Below are 17,588 nucleotides of genomic sequence, written 5' to 3'. Positions count from 1 at the left end.
AGATGATGCTCTAGGCTTATCTTATATTTTCCTTGCCCAACCTGGGAATCAGCAATTTCTCCAAGGAGTTTCTTTAATAGGTATGTAGTAGTATATAGTAGTAGTTTCTTAGTTTCTTTTAGTAGGTATGTCATTTAGAAGCTAAAATTGTCACTAAGTGTTCACATTGATACTGGAGTATCATTGCTTTGAGGCATTTCAGCAGACAGAACTAGGAAAATTTATGCAAATAAGTGTGTATATATATGTGCGACACGTATATATGAATACATATTTGTCGTACTTTTAAATCATGAGTTCATACTGAAACTTCTAATCCAACACCATGGGTGCTTCTTTGCCTTCCTCCATTCTGTATTGTCTCTCTCACCACAGCAGTAATAACCCTGGCTCCCATTATTCTCAATATATTTCACTCATTTGCTCAGTGCTACCATAAATACAAGTTTCAGAATCACTACAGCTCTATCAACAATAAACCTTCTAAAGTTCAAGACTTCTTTGTAGTTCATTTTGTCTTTAAACTGAAGATATATGGTTAAGTTACCTGAATTAGTAACTGAGTGGTTATCAATGTGAATTAGTCATTTTTGTTTGTAAACTACTTTAAAGCCTTTCCTCCTACACTGTTGACTTGATTTTACTAAGTAAAGCATTAATAGTTTTACCAGAACTGGAGATTAAGTTTGAGCATAAGGACCAACCATGGAGTGCTGATCCAAGATGCCCCCTGGGCATCCTCTGTGGTGAAAACCCAGGGCCCTCCCACTACTGATGGCTTTCCCTTGGCTCCAGAGATCTGTAAGCATTGCTTGGACAGTGAATCATTATTTCAAGGTCAACTTAATGTGTGACTGTTTATTCTCCTCTTTTCTCATTTCAAAAATATTTTCCCCTACCCCCCATTCCCAGTAGCCCTTAAGAGTCATTTTTTTTTTTTTTTTTAATTTTAAAATTTTTTATTTTTATTTTTTAAGCATCTTTCTGCTCTCCTTCAGTCACCAATCCTAGTTGGGCTCTAAGGACTTTTGCAGCAGTCTCTTCACTGATCTCTGTGGCCTCCCACTAAGCTGTAAATCCTGTTCTCAGCTACCATACTAACTCCAGATCCATATTTTGTTGCATTCCTCTGCTCCAGCACCACTTTCAGAGCTCCCTGTTCTTCAGACTCCTTAGCCCATATAGGTGGTCCTGGACACTCTGTCCCTCCCTTGCTTCCCTAGTGAGTTTCTGAGCCAACAGTTTTTGTTTTCGTGATCTCTGCTATGTTCCATACAAAAGTATATACAAGCTCTTTTTTTTCTTTTTGGAGGGAAGAGTCCAAGAAGTGTTTCACCAGGTTGTGCAATCTGGATACTGAGATGGTAGAGGGGCTGTAAGATGGTAGAGGAACCAGCTCAGGAGAGCAACTGGGCTAGCAGCTTTACGGAAGCCTTGGATGGTGGGGAAACTCCCGTACAGAAACTCAGCTGGTCAAAGAAACTCGACGCTGCAAGACCTTGGAAGCTTTGTCAAGTGGACCAGCCTCCATGGACCATGGAATGCCTTGAGAGTAATGACAGTTGAGTATTCTCTTGGCTGTTGTGTGGGAATGCCTTTCCCAGCTGGTGCCCTCACCTTAAAGGGAAAAAGAAAAAACACGGGATTGTAAAAATGGGAAATACTTGGGTCCACTGAGCTGATAGCTGACAAGCATCTGTCTTTAAACTGAGAGCAGATAATGTGGTGAGCTGTGGTGTAGGAGGCACCGCTGGGGTCTTGCTGGTCCTGCCCCTGCCTTGTGTTAAGCCAGTTCATCCTGAGCTACACAGCTAACAAGTAGTGAAGCTGGGATTTGAACTCAGATGGGTTTGACCCCAAGCCTGTGTTCTAATCATTTCAAAGTACTGCCACTCAGCTGATGAGGAAGGTGAGATGGACTTCTAAGCGTTGGCAGAAGAGTAGGGGTTAGGGAGGTTGGTGGTCTGTTCCCCTAGGCTTGTGTCTCAAAGAACCCAAAAAGCTACTACATTTAGACAGCTTTCCTATCTCCTGCATGAATCCCTTGCAAAGCAGTGCCAACAACAGATGGCCAGTCACCTGAGTTGCTAGAGTAATGGGAAGCACATCCACAACACAGCCTTCTAATGCTTGTTAGAAAGTGCTTTTGTTGCAAAGTTCTTCTAGCTTCTTTTTTTTGACCCTGCCTTGGTCTCCCCAGCCCAACTTTCTGCCTCTGGTTGCACTGATACTTTGTCCTGGTGCTGGTGCTTAAGATGTGGTCTGTCCCGCCAAAGAAACCTGTGTTAAGTCCACATGTGGACTTAACTCTTGATGGAGTTGATGAATCAGCCCATTTCACCTATTCAACAGATGTAACTGTTTTGTCTTTCTGGTTCCAAAGGATTTCTGGAGAGCTATGGCTTTACCCTTTTAGAGAGAACTATTGGTCCTCATCCTCTGTGCACCTCTGATGTCAGCATGGGATTTCTATAATTCCAAGCAGGAGCTACAGCCACTTGATAGGTAGTGCCTCAGTCTGGGGCCTCTGTGGAATCCAGCTGGCATATTCCAGCCAATGCGGCAGCCTCAATAGTTAAGTTTTGACCATGTCCCTACTGTCCTGGGTGGTGAAAATACCCCCTTTGTGTTCTTGGGAGCAGAAAGCTGCTCTTCAAAAAGTGGTGCCTGGTAAGAGATTTCCACAGAACAAGACACTCAGAAGGGCAGGGATAGAATCTTACCTGAGCTTGGTCTAATATGAAAAGCCCAAGGCTGGGTGCGGTGGCCCATGCCTGTAATCCCAGCACTTTGGCAGGCCAAGGCAGACAGATGGCTTGAGCTCAGGAGTTCATGACCAGCCTGGCCAACATGGTGAAAGCCTGTCTCTATTAAAAATACAAAACTTAGCTGGGTGTGGTGGCGGGTGCCTGTAATTCCAGCTACTCGAGAGCCTGAGGCAGGAGAATCACTCGAACCCCAGAGGCGGAGGTTGCTGTGAGCTGAGATCACACCACTGCACTCCAGCTTGGGTGACTGACTGAGACCCTGTCTCCCCCACCCCCACCCCCTGCAAAAAAAAAAAAAAACCAAGCCTGAGTGGCATCAGATCTTTGTTTCCCATGAAAATATTAGTCCCTGCTTGATGGACTTTTATCTGGGAACAAGGGCAAACAGGGAGTGAGTTAGTTACAGTCAAGCCACAAATTGGAGATTTGCAAGCCTGACCCAAGGGAAAGTCCTCAGCTAGTCTCATACTCTTGTAACCATCAAGATGAGCTATTACAGACCATCCTTATATGACCTTCCTTCCCTGGCTGCCTGGAAAGCTTACTTGCCGATTTGTCTCCCACACCTTTGCCTTTTCTGCATAAGCATATTAGGCTGTTTAAGGAACTCACCCCATATTGCTAGACCCATGAAGTGTGTAGGGTATGACTTCTTAAGAGCGAGGAGGTCTAATGCCAAGAGAAAAGTAACTTTTTTATTTTTGAGACAGGGTCTGGCTCTGTTACCTAGATTGGAATGCAGTAGTGGTACAATGTCTGCTCACTGCAACAACCTCCACCTTAAGGGCTCAAGCTATCCTCCTACCTCAGCCTCACGAGTAGCTGGGACTACAGGTGTGTGCCACCACACCCAGCTAATTTTTTATTTTTTGTAGAGAGAGTTTCACCATGCTACCCAGGCTGGTCTCAAACTCTTGAGCTCAAGTGATCCACTCACCTTGGCCTTCCAAAGTGCTGGGATTACAGGCGTGAGGCACCATGCCTGGCTGAAAACAGTTCTGCAGCGGCACTGAATCTATGTGGTCTTCAAAAGGGCACTGCCAGGGTGCTATTATGCATATAAGCCCACAGTCTCAAGCCAGGAGGACCCATGCTACAGGCCACTGGATGTTCCCTGAATGCCTCATGCAAAACTCAGTTTGCAAGAGACTCCTTCTTAAACCAAGATGACTTGGCCTACACACACTCTAGAGAAATCTAAGAAATGAAAGAAAGTGAGCTAGTCCTAAATTCTGCTTTCTTAAAAAAAATTAAAAAGCCAAAACAACAAAACCACCACCTCACTGATACGGTTAACTTGCTGTCATTTAACAGATTATCAGAAATTGCAAACTCTCTCAAGAGCCACAGGATAGGAAATCATCTCTTTAAAGCCATACCTGGTAGGAACAATAGGATGACTACCACAAGCCTGATTTTGAATAGTTTATTAAAGGAAAGGTGAAGCATCAGTTTCAAATTGTACAAAAGGAAAAAAACCTCATATTGCAAATGTACAATTTACAGAATTACTAGCAAAACCAATCAAGGAGACACCGAAAATACAAAAATTTGATTGACTTCAAACTGAACTGGAAACCCATTGGAGTAGATATTTAGCCTTTTTGTGTGGCATGGTAGTCTACAATTCTGTCAGCATCTGTTTTCCATACAAGACTGTCACACAAAGGATCAGTTTGTGCATGTGCCAGGGCACCTCATGGCTTGCTCCCCGGCCAAAACCACAGGCAGGCAGGGCTGGGGTGGACAGTCCAGTCATTCCTGCGCCTTCACTTCCAGTGAAGCCCACAATTCTGGGAGAAAATGAGGCCCCAGCTCCCCTAACTGGAGCCCAAGAATTGCTGAATTAGCAGAGAAAACATTTTGGTGACCAGGTTTTTTCAGAACTGTACAAATGTTGAGAAAAATCTGTTTTGTGTCTTTACTAAAAGGATGAATAAAATCATCCATCTTGCTTTCCCGCACAAAAGATGATCACTGGGTGTGCAGAATTTTTAAAAATGTGTTTTGTATTTGATAAAAAAGGGAAAGCCTCATGATTCTGTTGCAACTACTTTAAAAACCAGCCCAGAAACAGCTGTGGATGGATTGGTTTGGAAATTCTGAGGCTTACTTTAGAAATCTGAAGGAAGAAACTAAGTGGGGTTTTTAAAACAATAGCAGCAAGTCATAAAAGTCTAGGCAGAATGCAACTCTAAACCATTGTAGACTGTCCTGAAGATTCATAATTTCTTTCCCCAAAAGAATTATTCTTAATATGCACATTTAACACTGAAATGTAGCTGTAATTCAAGGTAAGCTTAGGAACTTCACCCTCTAAGCACAGACTTCTATGCAGCACATACTTCTATAATCAGTAAACTTAATTCACAAAATTAGCGCATAAGGGTATTAAGTGCATGGGAAGTAGACACAGTTATGTTACACTTAAAATTACTTTAGAATGATAAAGGATTTCTTCATGATTATCTTAAGAAAATGGAAGTCTGTGTAACTTGAATTTGGCAGGGCATGAAATAAGTGGTAAAAACAGCAAACTGATTAACTTGAGAATCATTTTCGTTTTACTGAGAATACTTTATTTGCTGGTAGAAGTTGCTAAAAATGCACAGAACAAATACCAATAGAAAATGCACTGTATTTGAATCTCCCTAGTCTATATAAAATGAATGGTGTACAGCATCTGTTGGAAAAATGGCTGCATGGACATTTCTTATTTTATGCCCACTTATAAATAAAAATAAACCTTTTTATTCAAGAGTATATAAAATCTGGGAATTTCATATCCATATCCACAGAGGGTGTGTGGTTTTTGGCAGAGATGCACTATGTCAGAATTTCATCTTAGCTTGTCAATGTTCTGCTCCTTCATTATTTGTGTTCCACAAAGGTCAACCAAATCCAGTGAGCTCCAAAACACTCTTCGGCAATTAGGATGAGCTGCTTACTCATAGGTTTAATAAAAATGGTTAGCTTTTAAAACATAAAAAGGCAAAATGTTAAAACGGTTTTTAAATTGTACAACAGGAAAATAAAGTTAAAAATATTTTTTTTTTTTACTCAATGTTGAGTTTTCATAAAACAGGTGTATAACAGTGTTTATCTTGACAGCTGTTTTAAAAATTTAAAATTTCTTCCTCCCTCCAGAAAAACACACACATCTGTATTGGGATAAGTCCAATAGTAGGACACAAATGATTTTCAGGTCAGTCTTTCTGAGTTGACATTCACCAACATACCCTTGGGTAATTTACATGCTCCTCTTCCGTCACTGCAAAAAGGGATTGACCTTAATCATTTGATTAAAAAACAAATCAGATCACATCAAAAGTGTTTTTCCCCATACAAGCTATCACAGTATATAGGCCTCTAGCTCTAAATAATAGAGTTCCAGATTTGTAAATTTTCTTCAGACTTCAGAACATAGGCATTCCAAATCCCTAGAAAAATGATGAGAAACATAATTATTAATTTCATGCATAAACAGGACCTAGGAACCATAAATAAAAAGCAGTAATAATTTAACATTTACTGAATCATCTTCTATGATAGCTGCAGAGTCAAAGAAGTCTGGCCTTAGCTCAGCTCTCTCTCGCCGATTTCTTGATGGAGGCTGGAAAGAGAAACGGGTTTCTTAATTTTTTTCTGAGATCATTAAGACAATGAATTGTGATAATCAGCTAATATTTCTGACAGTATCATAAATATATAGAACTGCTAAGAGTCAATTTTGAAAGGAAGAAGAGAATCTGGCTTTTATATGAAATAGATTTTTTAAAGACCATACTTTTGGCTTTTAATTATGTTGGCAAAAACAACGCACAAAACTTTCAAACTATAATGAATACACTGAACATGTAAATACATATAAATAACTTTGGGCCTACATGCCCAGGCCATATCTTCCCTTTCAAGTCACAGAAAAATTTACAAAATTGATTAACTACTAGGTGATAAACCTCTGAATTCCCCAAAGCAGGTAGATGGAAAGTTATTGGATGGTGGGGGCAGATTGGAGTAATATGATCTCATTTATATTTACAAAACTTACAGGCTGAATTATGTCCCTTCAAAATGTGCATGCTGAAGTCCTAATCCAGTACCTCAGAAGATGCCAGTATTTGGCGACAGGGCCTTTAAAGAGGTAATTAAGGTAAAATGAGGTCATATGGGTGGGTCCTAATTGAATATAGTTGGGGCCCTGATAAGAAGGAGAGACACATATAGGAAAGACCATCTAAAGACAAGGAAGAAGGCAGTCATCTACAAGCCAAGGAGAGAAGCCTCAAAATAAATCACCTTCATCTCAGGACTTCTAGCTTCCAGAAATGTGATAAAAAAATAAATTTCTGGGCCAGGCATGGTTGCTCACGCCTGTAATCCCAGCACTTTGGAAGGCTGAGTCAGACGGATCACGTGGTCAAGAGATCAAGACTATCCTGGCCAACATGGTGAAACCCCGTCTCTACTAAAAATATAAAAATTAACTGGGTATGGTGGCATGCGCCTGTAGTCCCAGCTATTTGGGAGGCTGAGGCAGGAGAATCGCTTGAACCTGGGAGGCAGAGGTTGCAGTGAGTCAAGATCACAGCACTGCACTACAGCCTGGTGACACAGCGAGACTCCATCTATAAATAAATAAATAAATAAATAAATAAATAAATAAATAAATAAATAAATAAATAAAAATTTGTTTAAACCACTCAGTCTGTGGTATTTATTATGGCAGCCTTAGAAAATACACAGAAAAAGCAGCATGATGAATTTCTATGTACCCATCACCCAGTTTCAAAAACTGTCAAACATGTGGCCAGTCTTGTTCCACTGAGTCTCACTGTTTTTCCTTCCCTGTGTAATTTTGCCTATAACTACTTCAATGTGTTGTCTATAACTGATGAGAACTTTTGAAAAAAACATAACCACCATGCATTACTATTCCTGAAAAAATAAGTTCTTAGTATCACCTATGGTTAGTCCATATCTCAAACATGTCTTCTCATACTGAACAAATTAAGTCCCATATTCGGCATTTTGTTATGCTGAAGCACCGCAGATTTTTGTCAGGCTCAAATTTAAAGCACAAGAGGCCAGATACACATGTGATGCTGAAAGACAGATCTAGTATGAGCTCTCTTCGAAGAAGGTAAAAAGAAAGAACAGGTTTCTGTTATTATCAGAATTTAAAATATGACTGCTTTGAAAGCAGGCTTGAAAAACACCCAAGCTCATCCAAATGCCCACTGTTTTTGGTCAGTGTTACCTCCTCCTCACCTCACCCTTCCTCCCAGAATTCTGAGAATAAGAGTATAATTTTTGTTTGTTTTTTTGAGGCGGAGTTTCGCTCTTGTTGCCCAGGCTAGAGTGCAATGGCACAATCTCGGCTCACTGCAACCTCAGCCTCCCGAGTAGCTGGGATTATGGGCATGTGCCACCACGCCTGGCTAATTTTGTATTTTTTGTAGAGACGGGGTTTCTCCATATTGGTCAGGCTGGTCTCGAACTCCCGACTTCAGATGATCCACTCACCTCAGTCTCTCAAAGTGCTGGGATTACAGGCGTGAGCCACCGTGCCCAACCTAAGAGGGTCATCTTACACCAATGCCCCCACATATTTTAACAAAAGAAAAATATAGTGAATTTCTCTACCAGATCAATAACCATGGTGTCCTCAAATTCTTCATTCATATCTTCTAACTGGCTTCGGGATGACATCATCACATCTTCAAATATGGGCTCAGCATCTTCCTCCATTAGACCCCGACTGGTAAGAAAAAGGTATTGTCAGAAAGCTCATCAGACTCCACCATTTGGAGTCCTGGCTGTTTCTCAGATGAAAGTTACTCTAACCAACTGAAGTACACCTTCCAATCATGACCTACAGACTACACAAATTATAATGAACTCCAAGACAATTAAGAATCATTCCTTTGGTTCATTCAAGATTTCATCTCACACATCAAAACGAAGTACAATTCAATAATAATGGTTGTTAATATTTATTTAGCTATGTGTCAATTACCCTAAAATTCTTATTGGTACTATTATCCCAATTTTACAAATGAGGAATCTGAAGCACAGAATTTTTTTTTTTTTTTTTTTTTTTGAGACAGAGTGTTGCTCTGTTGCCCAGGTTGGAATGCAGTGGTGTGATCTCGACTCACTGCAACCTCCACCTCCTGGATTTAAGTGATTCTCCTGCCTCAGCCTCCCGAGTAGCTGGGATTACAGGTGCCCGCCACCATGCTCGGCTAATTTTTTGTATTTTTAGTAGAGACGGGGTTTCACCATGTTGGCCAGGCTGGTCTTGAACTCCTGACCTCAAGTGATCTGCCTGCCTTTGCCTCCCAAAGTGCTGGGATTACAGGCAGAGCCACCACGCGTAGCCAGCACAGATGTTTTAGAGCTTGCCCAAGGCCATGCAGCTGCCAAGTGGCAAAGTTAGGATTTAAATGCTGAAAGTGTGAAGAACTCACGTCCTCCTTTCCTATCCTATGCTGCATAGCATATCACGAATTGTAATTTTAACTCCTAAGACCGAACATCAAAGATACCCAAGTCATTTCACAAAATTATGGGCATCACATAGTTATGTTCTTGTGACACTCAATGTAACACTTACACAGCATGCCTCACTCCAGTTCTCACTTTCATGTAGTTCATTCCTGTTCTGTCCTTCCGATTTAAGTCTTCTAACTTCGGCTGGCCTAACCAAGAGATCTGCATCTGAGGACTAAGAGAGGGTACTATTATTAATTTTGTAGCAGCAGATGATGAATTTAGCTAATGAGCCCCATGCTAAGAAAGCCAAGGTAGATTTACTTAATCTCATGTAGTAGGAATTAGTTGGATTTATTCTGGTGCCTTTTTATTAAAAAGGCAGTAAGTTGCCCAAAGATATCTGTAAGTCTCCAAGAGAAGCTGGCTGAGGCTAACTGTTAGATGCTTAAATTATCAACCAAATCTCTGCCAAACAAGGGCTCTCAAGACCTCTGTCTTGGGCTGGTGCCCCACTCACAGGTATACCTAGCTGGACAGTAGACCCCTAACTAACAAATTATGTTGGCTTGGCAGCTGAAAGTTCTCCAGAATTCAACAAGGAAGAATATAGCAGCTTTTCCTCAGTCTTTATGGAGTCAGATCTGCACTTGTACTCTAAACTTACTGGCACATGGAAGTGTGTGTAAATATACCTCTAAGGATTTTTTTTTTTTGAGATGGAGTCTTGCTCCGTCATGCAGGCTGGAGTGCAGGGGCGCAATCTTGGCTCACTGCAACCTCCGCCTCCCTGGTTCAAGGGCTTCTTCTGTCTCAGAGTAGCTGGGACTACAGGTGCCCACCACCACGCCCAGCTAATTTTTTGTATTTTTAGTAGAGACAGGGTTGCACCGTGTTAGCTAGGATGGCCTTTATCTCCTGACCTTGTGATCCACTCACCTCGGCCTCCCAAAGTGCTGGGATTACAGGCATGAGCCACCGCGCCCGGCCAGGAATCTTTTTTTAAGACAGGGTCTCACTCTTGTCACCCAGGCTGGAGTGCAGTGGCATGATCTCGGCTCCCTACAACCTCTGGCTCCCAGGCTCCAGTGATGCTCTCACCTCAGCCTCCCAAGTAGCTGGGACCACAGGCATGCACCACCATGCCTGGCTAATTTTCTTTTGTGGTGGTGTTGAGACAGAGTCTGTGTCACCCAGGCTGCAGTGCAGTGGCGCAATTTTGGCTCACTGCAATGTCTGCCTCCCGAGTTCAAGCAATTCTCATTCCTTAGTCTCCTGAATAGTTGGGATCACAGGCATGTGCCACCATGCCCAGCCAGGAAACTTTAGTGATTTTTTTAGCCAATACAAACTTGTCACATGAACTTGTTTCTAAGCTGTCTTTGTATCATGTGGGGCCACCACCTTGATTAAACCTATAAACCTGGAGCAGGGAAAAGGCGGCAGACCACAGTCACAGGGACTGACAAATGGTAAGGTCAGAGAGGCAAGGCAGGCTGCTAAAATAAGGAGAAACCCACCCTGTAGGAAGAGGGGTGGGGATATTGGTTAGCTCACCCATCTTGGGATGCTTGCCATAAGGCAAACCACCTTCTAGGATACTTGGCAGCACAAGAAAGCCCAGTTATACCATGGGTGACAGTGAGTATCCTCTTGGGTTTGCAGGCTGATCCCTTAGAGCAAAGGGGTCTTATGAAAAGCCAGGATTTGATACTTCTAACACTGTCTCTTTCATTTTCAACCTAACTAAATTTGTTGAGTACAAGTGAGAGTTCTCCCTCTTATCCATCAGAGTAATTCACAGCATTACCCCACCATACACAGAAACATAAGTTAGGAGCTCAGAGAATTTCAAAGTTGGATGGAAAACAACAAAAGATTTTTATAAGCAAAACACACCATCACCCTCTGCTTTCTCTACAGTTTGCAGAGGCCTGTCTACTAGAAAACATTTTAATTACTAGCATGGAGAAAAGGTAAGACCTTGATTCTCTCTTTGAGGGCAACTATTCTCAGAATTTATCAAGTAAGATCTTAAAAATTCTTAATCCATGAGAAGTTTGAGTTTAAAATATAAATGTAACAAGACAAAATATTAATTAAATGGATGATAAAGGTCATATAGTCTATTTGGTGTTCAGACTACTGACAACATAGGCTCTTACAGGTTTTCTTGCCTAGGAAGTAACCTGCATTTCTTGGCAAGTCCCTGAGAAGAAACAGACCTGCCCAATGAAAATGCAAATGCCAACTGAAATCAGCACTTGGTGAGACACCATACATTTAAAGGTCTGTGAACTTCCAGGAACTGATATCTTCAACAATGTTTGCAGACTTTGTATAGCTCTTCTCACATAAAGTGTTTACCCTCTGTTTGTGGCTTCTTTTATCATGAACTGACCAGCAATATGTTCTGATGAACAAATAAAGTTTTTCTTAAATAGTTTTACTTTCTTTAAAGGTTTTTTGCCAAGAAGACAAATTTTTGCTACTTACTTGTGTAAAAAGTCTGGTTCAGAACCATGTTCAGACTCAGGTTCTTGAATCTGGTCTCCCATGGGCCGGCTGTTCTCCCGCAGTACAGTGGACGTGAGTTGTGGTGCTGGCAGGGGGCCAGGGGTCTGAATCATGGTGTCAGTCCTGTTTAGCCATGTGTTATCCAGACTCTCATCTGTAAAATTCCAGTTAAGGTCACAGAATGTTGTGGGTGGAGTGAACTCTGGTGGCAGTTATAGCACAGACTTGTGAAGAGTGTGGCTATGCAGTTACACTGCCTACTTTAAATCTCAGTTCCACCACTGACTTCTATGACTCTGTAGAAGTCATTAAACTTCCAAAGTTGAGTTTTCTCATATATACAATGGGGATATCATTACCTAACCTCACGAAGTTGTAGGGACCAAATGAGGTAAGGTATGTAACCACTGAATGTTAGTTATCATCACATCATCATCTCTTTAAGTCCCTCCATCTCTCAAGATTCATTCATCCTAGAAGGGGAATATTGCAGCCAGCCAGAGTTTGCTCAAGCAATAAAGGGCCTATTTCCTGGGCCTCACAGGGGTCTCAGGCAGTAGCAATTAAAATCTGACTGGCTTTTGTGGAGAAATAAGCAAATCCCCTTGCATAACTAGACACTGGTCAATAACTTCTTGCTAGGTTATACATATGGAGATGGGTTGAGAGGTTCACCATTTTCATGCTTCTGTGTCCTTCAGGGAAGCCTTCCCTGATTACCCCCACCCAATCCCCCACTTAACATTTTTTTCTCTCTTTTTTAAGATAGAGTCTCGCTCTGTTGCCCAGGCTGGAGTGCAGTGGCGTGATCTTGGCTCACTGCAACCTTCGCCTCCCAGGTTCAAGCAGTTCTCCTGACTCAGCCTCTCGAGTAGCTGGGATTACAGGTGACTACCACCACACCTGGCTCATTTTTGTATTTTTAGTAGAGACAGGGTATCACTATGTTGGTCAGGCTGGTCTTGTTGGTCAGGCTGGTCTTGAACTCCTGACCTCAGGTGATCCGCCTGCCTCAGCCTCCCAAACTGCTGAGATTACAGGCATAAGCCAACACACCCAGGCTTCTCTTTTAATTTCTAGAGGAAATACATTCTTACTCACTTAGGACTTAATTATATACTATCCTGTATTAGCAGGTATGTAATTTGTCATGTGTGTAAACTGTCTCTGTAAAACTTAAGTTTTCCAGGGGCTAGGAACTGTTTTTCCTTCAGAACTTATGAAAACGGTTTACAAAGATCTTTTTTTTTTGAGACAGACTCTCACTCTGTCACACGCTGTAGTGCAGTGGCACGATCTGGGCTCACTTCAACCTCCGCCTCCTAAGTTTAAGTGATTCTCCTGCCTCAGCCTCCCAAGTAGCTGGGATTACGGGCATCTGCTGCCATGCCCAGCTAATTTTTGTATTTTTAGTAGAGATGGGTTTCACCATGTTGGCCAGGCTGATCTGGAACTCCTGACCTCAAGTAATCAGCCCACCTCGACCTCCCAGAATGCTGGCATTATAGGCGTAAGCCACCAGCTAAGATGGTTTATAAAGATTTGAGCAGATTAAAGCATTATTTATAAACTATCCTGATAAAATATTACCAATTTTTTTTTTTTTTTTTTTTTGAGATGGGGCTTTGCTATGTTGCCTAGGCTGATCTCAAACTCCTGAACTCAAGCAATCCACCCATCTCCCAAAGTGCTGGAATTAAGGGCATGACCTACTATGCCCAGTCAAGTTTCTACCTATAAAATTTCTAGGCTGGGCGCGGTGGCTCACGCCTGTAATCCCAGCACTTTGGGAGGCCGAGATGGGCGGATCACGAGGTCAGGAGATCGAGACCATCCTGGCTAACACGGTGAAACCCCATCTCTACCAAAAATACAAAAATTAGCCGGGTGCGGTGGCGGGCGCCTGTAGTCCCAGCTACACGGGAGGCTGAGGCAGGAGAATGGCGTGAACCCAGGAGGCGGAGCTTGTAGTGAGCCAAGATCGCGCCACTGCACTCCAGCCTGGGCGACAGAGCAAGACTCCATCTCAAAAAAAAAAAAAAAAAAAAAAAAAAAAAAATTCTACATTATTCTAATATGATAAGGCTTCTTAAAAAGTATTACTGCTTTGGTTTTCCTTCTGAAGAATTTTAATCCCAATAAATAGTATGAATCCCACTGCTTTTCCTCTCCTTAAGTCTCAGAGATGTGTGTGTTAGGCTCCTCCTTTGCCATCGAGCATCCTGTTTCTCCTTGTATTTCTCAGGTTTCTGATATTTTGTTAGACATGTACATTCTAGATTGGCTTTTCTGTGCCTGGAAATACCTACCTATTGTCTTGGTTAAAGTAATTCCTATGATCTGAAGCTCACTACTCAATCTCTTAGTTAACAAAGACACATTTCATCATCTTCTATTCATAACACATTTCATTCAACATTTAATTCAGAACTTTTATTCTCTACCACACTTAAAATTTTATGATAAAAAGATTATGATCACTTAGGTTCTGAACCTGGTAAACTCAATTGTCAGCTGTCTACTACACGTCATCTTTTCCAGAAAATCTTCCTATATTCAAAAGTTTGGTCACTGCCTATATGTTCCCAGAACCTCCTGTGTTTGGCACATCAGAGCATTGACCATGGTGAAATCAAACAGCCTGTTTCTGTTTTCTCTCCTCCTCTCTGCACTCACAGTATATTAATACCTAATCTGTAGTACTTAGCACAGTTCCTAGGAAGGCACTTGGTAGAAACTTACTGAATGAATTGATAACTCCAGGGAGAACTCATTCATCTTAAATAGAAATAGATACTTCTAATCCTTTAAAGATTACTCAATGAAAATATTTCTTTTAATACTTTCTCATTTTCATCTCTGAAGGATGAAACTCTGCAGCCTAAGGGTTTTGTGCATGCAACCCATCTTAGTCATTTTGTAATCTCAAATTGACAAAGTTTTCTTTTTTGTAATTTAAACAAATTATCTGGTTCCATATAAGCTTCTCTTAATCTTGAAAATAATATTGACTGTACCATTAGTGAACATTATAAATAGTTAAAATCTCTAAGCTTTAGTTTGTGAAAAATTTAGATAATAGTGTTGACTTATAAGACATTTATACACTTATGCCAGAGACTGACTTAAGTGCTTTACAAATATAAGTCAAATAAATGATTAAATGATATAATGCATGTTAAAACATATTCCTAGTACATAGCAAAAATTTGATGAATGTTGGCTAATAAGAATATTACATTGAAGAATGGCTAGACGCATTGGCTCATGCCTGTAATCCTAGCACTTTGGGACACCGAGGCATGTGGATCGCTTGAGTCCAGGAGTTTAAAACCAGTCTGGGCAACAAGGTGAAACCCTGTCTCTAAGAAAAATACAAAAATTAGCTGGGTGTGGTGGCACATGCCTGTAGTCCCAGCTACTTGGGGGCTGAAGTGGGAGGATTGCTTGAGCCAGGGAGGTTTTGGGGCTTGAGCCAGGGAGGTTTGAGGGCTGAAGTGGGAGGATTGCTTGAGCCAGGGACAAGACTCCAGCCTGGGTGACAGAGTGAAACCCTGTCTCATTAAAAAAAAAGGCCAGGTGCAGTGGCTCCCGCCTATAATCCCAGCACTTTGAGAAGCCAGGGTGGGTGGATCACTTGAGGTCAGGAGTTCGAGATCAGCCTGGCCAACATGGTGAACCCCTGTCTCTACTAAAAATACAAAAATTAGCTAGGCATGGTGGTGGGCACCTGTAATCCCAGATACTTGGGAGGCTGAGGCAGGAGAATTGCTTGAACCTGGGAAGTGAAGGGTGCAGTGAACCAAGATCACGCCACTGCATTCCAGCCTGGGTGACAGAGGGAGACCCTGTCTCAAAAAAATAAAAAAATAAAAAAATAAAAAAAAAGAAATGCCTGTAGTCATTCTTTAGAGAAAAGTCCAGGATCCTACAGTACAAAGACAATATTTTATATTTTCTTTCTCTGGACTTTAAAAAAAGAGTTTAAGTCCCAAAGCTGTAATTTGAAAGGAAATCTTAAACTTTGTGGAGATTTTGTTAAATTTGAACAGTAACATTTATATTCTTTTATTCCTTTTGAAATACAGATGCTTTGAAAACTCAAAGGTTAAAAAAAGAAAAGAAATACAGATGCTGCCTAATTTACTGATTGATGCTAGATATGAGGCATTACTATACAATAATGTTCAGATAATTTACTGAATGCTACCTATGTGCCAAGCACTGTGCTCAGTACTGTGTGTGTACTAAGTGGTTTATTTGTAGTTTCTAATATTCACGGGAAGTGACAGGATAAATACTCTGCTCATCCTTCATTTGATGAATGACTGAAACTTAGAGAGGTTAAGTAATATGCTCAAAGGTTGCAGAGCTGATAATGAGAAGGCCAGGTCTGAATTCTGGAACTCTGATGTTAGAATTTGTACTCCTCATCAATAGTCAATACTGTCTCCCCAGTAATGAAAAGAATCATTAGATTTAAATTCTAATTAATTTTGCCATAGAGTTTAGCAAAACCTTTATTAGTGAGTCATTTTTTTAGGCAGCACAGGTAAGATGCTGAAAGATAAGAAGTTATAAAAAGAACAAGAGAGAGGACTCAGATCACAGCCCTCCTCTTGGTTTGGAGAAAATTTATTATAAGCATGGAGAAGGGGGAAGATTATTTGAGAAAATAAGCATTTTTACTTTGAGGCTTCTCTTAGTAATTTTAACAGGAATGTTTTGTTTTAATAGAGCAATTTTTATTTATTTATTTTTACATATAGGAATATCTACTACTGATCAGATTTTCATGACAATTTAACTTCCCATTCCCCACAGTCCAAGAGGGTTATAAAACCAGATTTAGCCATTACTGCCTTTTAAAAAAATTAAATGATGGGAGTCTTGCTCTGTCACCCAGGCACCCAGGAGTGCAGTGGCATGATCATAGCTCACTGCAACCTCAAACTTCTGGGCTCAAGTGATTCTCCCACCTTAGCTTCCCAAGTAGCTGGGATTACAGGTGCATGCCACCAATTAAAAAAATTTTTTTTCTTACAGATGAGAGTCCTGCTATGTTTCCCAGGCTGGTCTCAAATTTCTGGCCTTAATTTCCTGATCCTCCTTCCTTCCCCTGAGTAACTGGGATTACAGGTGTGAGCCATCATACCTGGAGGCCATCACTGTCTTATTGTTCCAACCAAGTGGTAGAACTGGAAAACTATTCTGGTATATTCAATTTGCTGCAGAAATCTACCCTCAAATTACCTGTATCTCACCTATATTAGGAAGAATTTTAATAGAATAGCATTGTGACTATCTTACTTTATATTTTAATGTATTAGAGGCATATAGTATAGGGACTGATTTTATAGACCTAGCTAATTTTTTCCTCTTTTGGTCTCTCTTCCTTTATGCTCCATGCTTCCTCAACTTCTTTTTCCTTGACGCTTTTCTGTCTTACTTTGTCTGTTCCAATCTTTTTGCCTTAACATCTCATTGTGAATCAAATATACAAGGAAATCATGTGCCTGATACTATTATCTTGCTTCAAAAGATTATTTGCTACTTTAAAACCAGGCAAATTGTTTCTTATAGTGTAAAGGCAGACTTACCTTCTACTCGTTTTTTATGAAGTGGAGGTCGTCCTTTCTTATTCCTTACTGATGAGGTTTTGCTGCTACTACTTCCACTGTTCACAGACATTCTATCATCTTCACCCCCAGTGACTAATGAATTTCTATAGGAGATGAGTGGAAGCCATACATCTTCCCTCCTTTCCATCATCTGCTCGGTAAGGAATTTCTCTAGGTATGAATGACT

General features: G+C 41.0%; 1 protein-coding gene across 4 annotated transcripts in view; it reads right to left on the bottom strand.

The window, feature by feature from the left end:
* Positions 1 to 4,179: 4,179 nt before the first annotated feature.
* STAG1 (STAG1 cohesin complex component) overlaps positions 4,180 to 17,588 on the bottom strand; it is a 400,634-nt gene continuing 387,225 nt past the window's right edge. For all 4 annotated transcript variants that reach the window (XM_008009040.3, XM_073023594.1, XM_073023595.1 and 1 more), the window contains 6 exons: positions 17,381 to 17,586; positions 11,760 to 11,934; positions 9,388 to 9,498; positions 8,415 to 8,529; positions 6,301 to 6,381; positions 4,180 to 6,208 (listed from right to left, as the gene is read on the bottom strand). In XM_008009040.3, coding sequence (XP_008007231.1) covers positions 6,185 to 6,208; positions 6,301 to 6,381; positions 8,415 to 8,529; positions 9,388 to 9,498; positions 11,760 to 11,934; positions 17,381 to 17,586 — 712 coding nt within the window. In that variant the 3' untranslated portion in view covers positions 4,180 to 6,184. The remainder of the gene's footprint in view (positions 6,209 to 6,300; positions 6,382 to 8,414; positions 8,530 to 9,387; positions 9,499 to 11,759; positions 11,935 to 17,380; positions 17,587 to 17,588) is intronic.

The sequence above is a fragment of the Chlorocebus sabaeus genome, chromosome 15 (genome assembly GCF_047675955.1).
Source record: "Chlorocebus sabaeus isolate Y175 chromosome 15, mChlSab1.0.hap1, whole genome shotgun sequence".
Taxonomy (NCBI): Eukaryota; Metazoa; Chordata; class Mammalia; order Primates; family Cercopithecidae; genus Chlorocebus; species Chlorocebus sabaeus.
The sequence above is the reverse complement of the archived record's forward strand: the minus strand, read 5'-3'. Positions and strand labels throughout refer to the sequence as shown.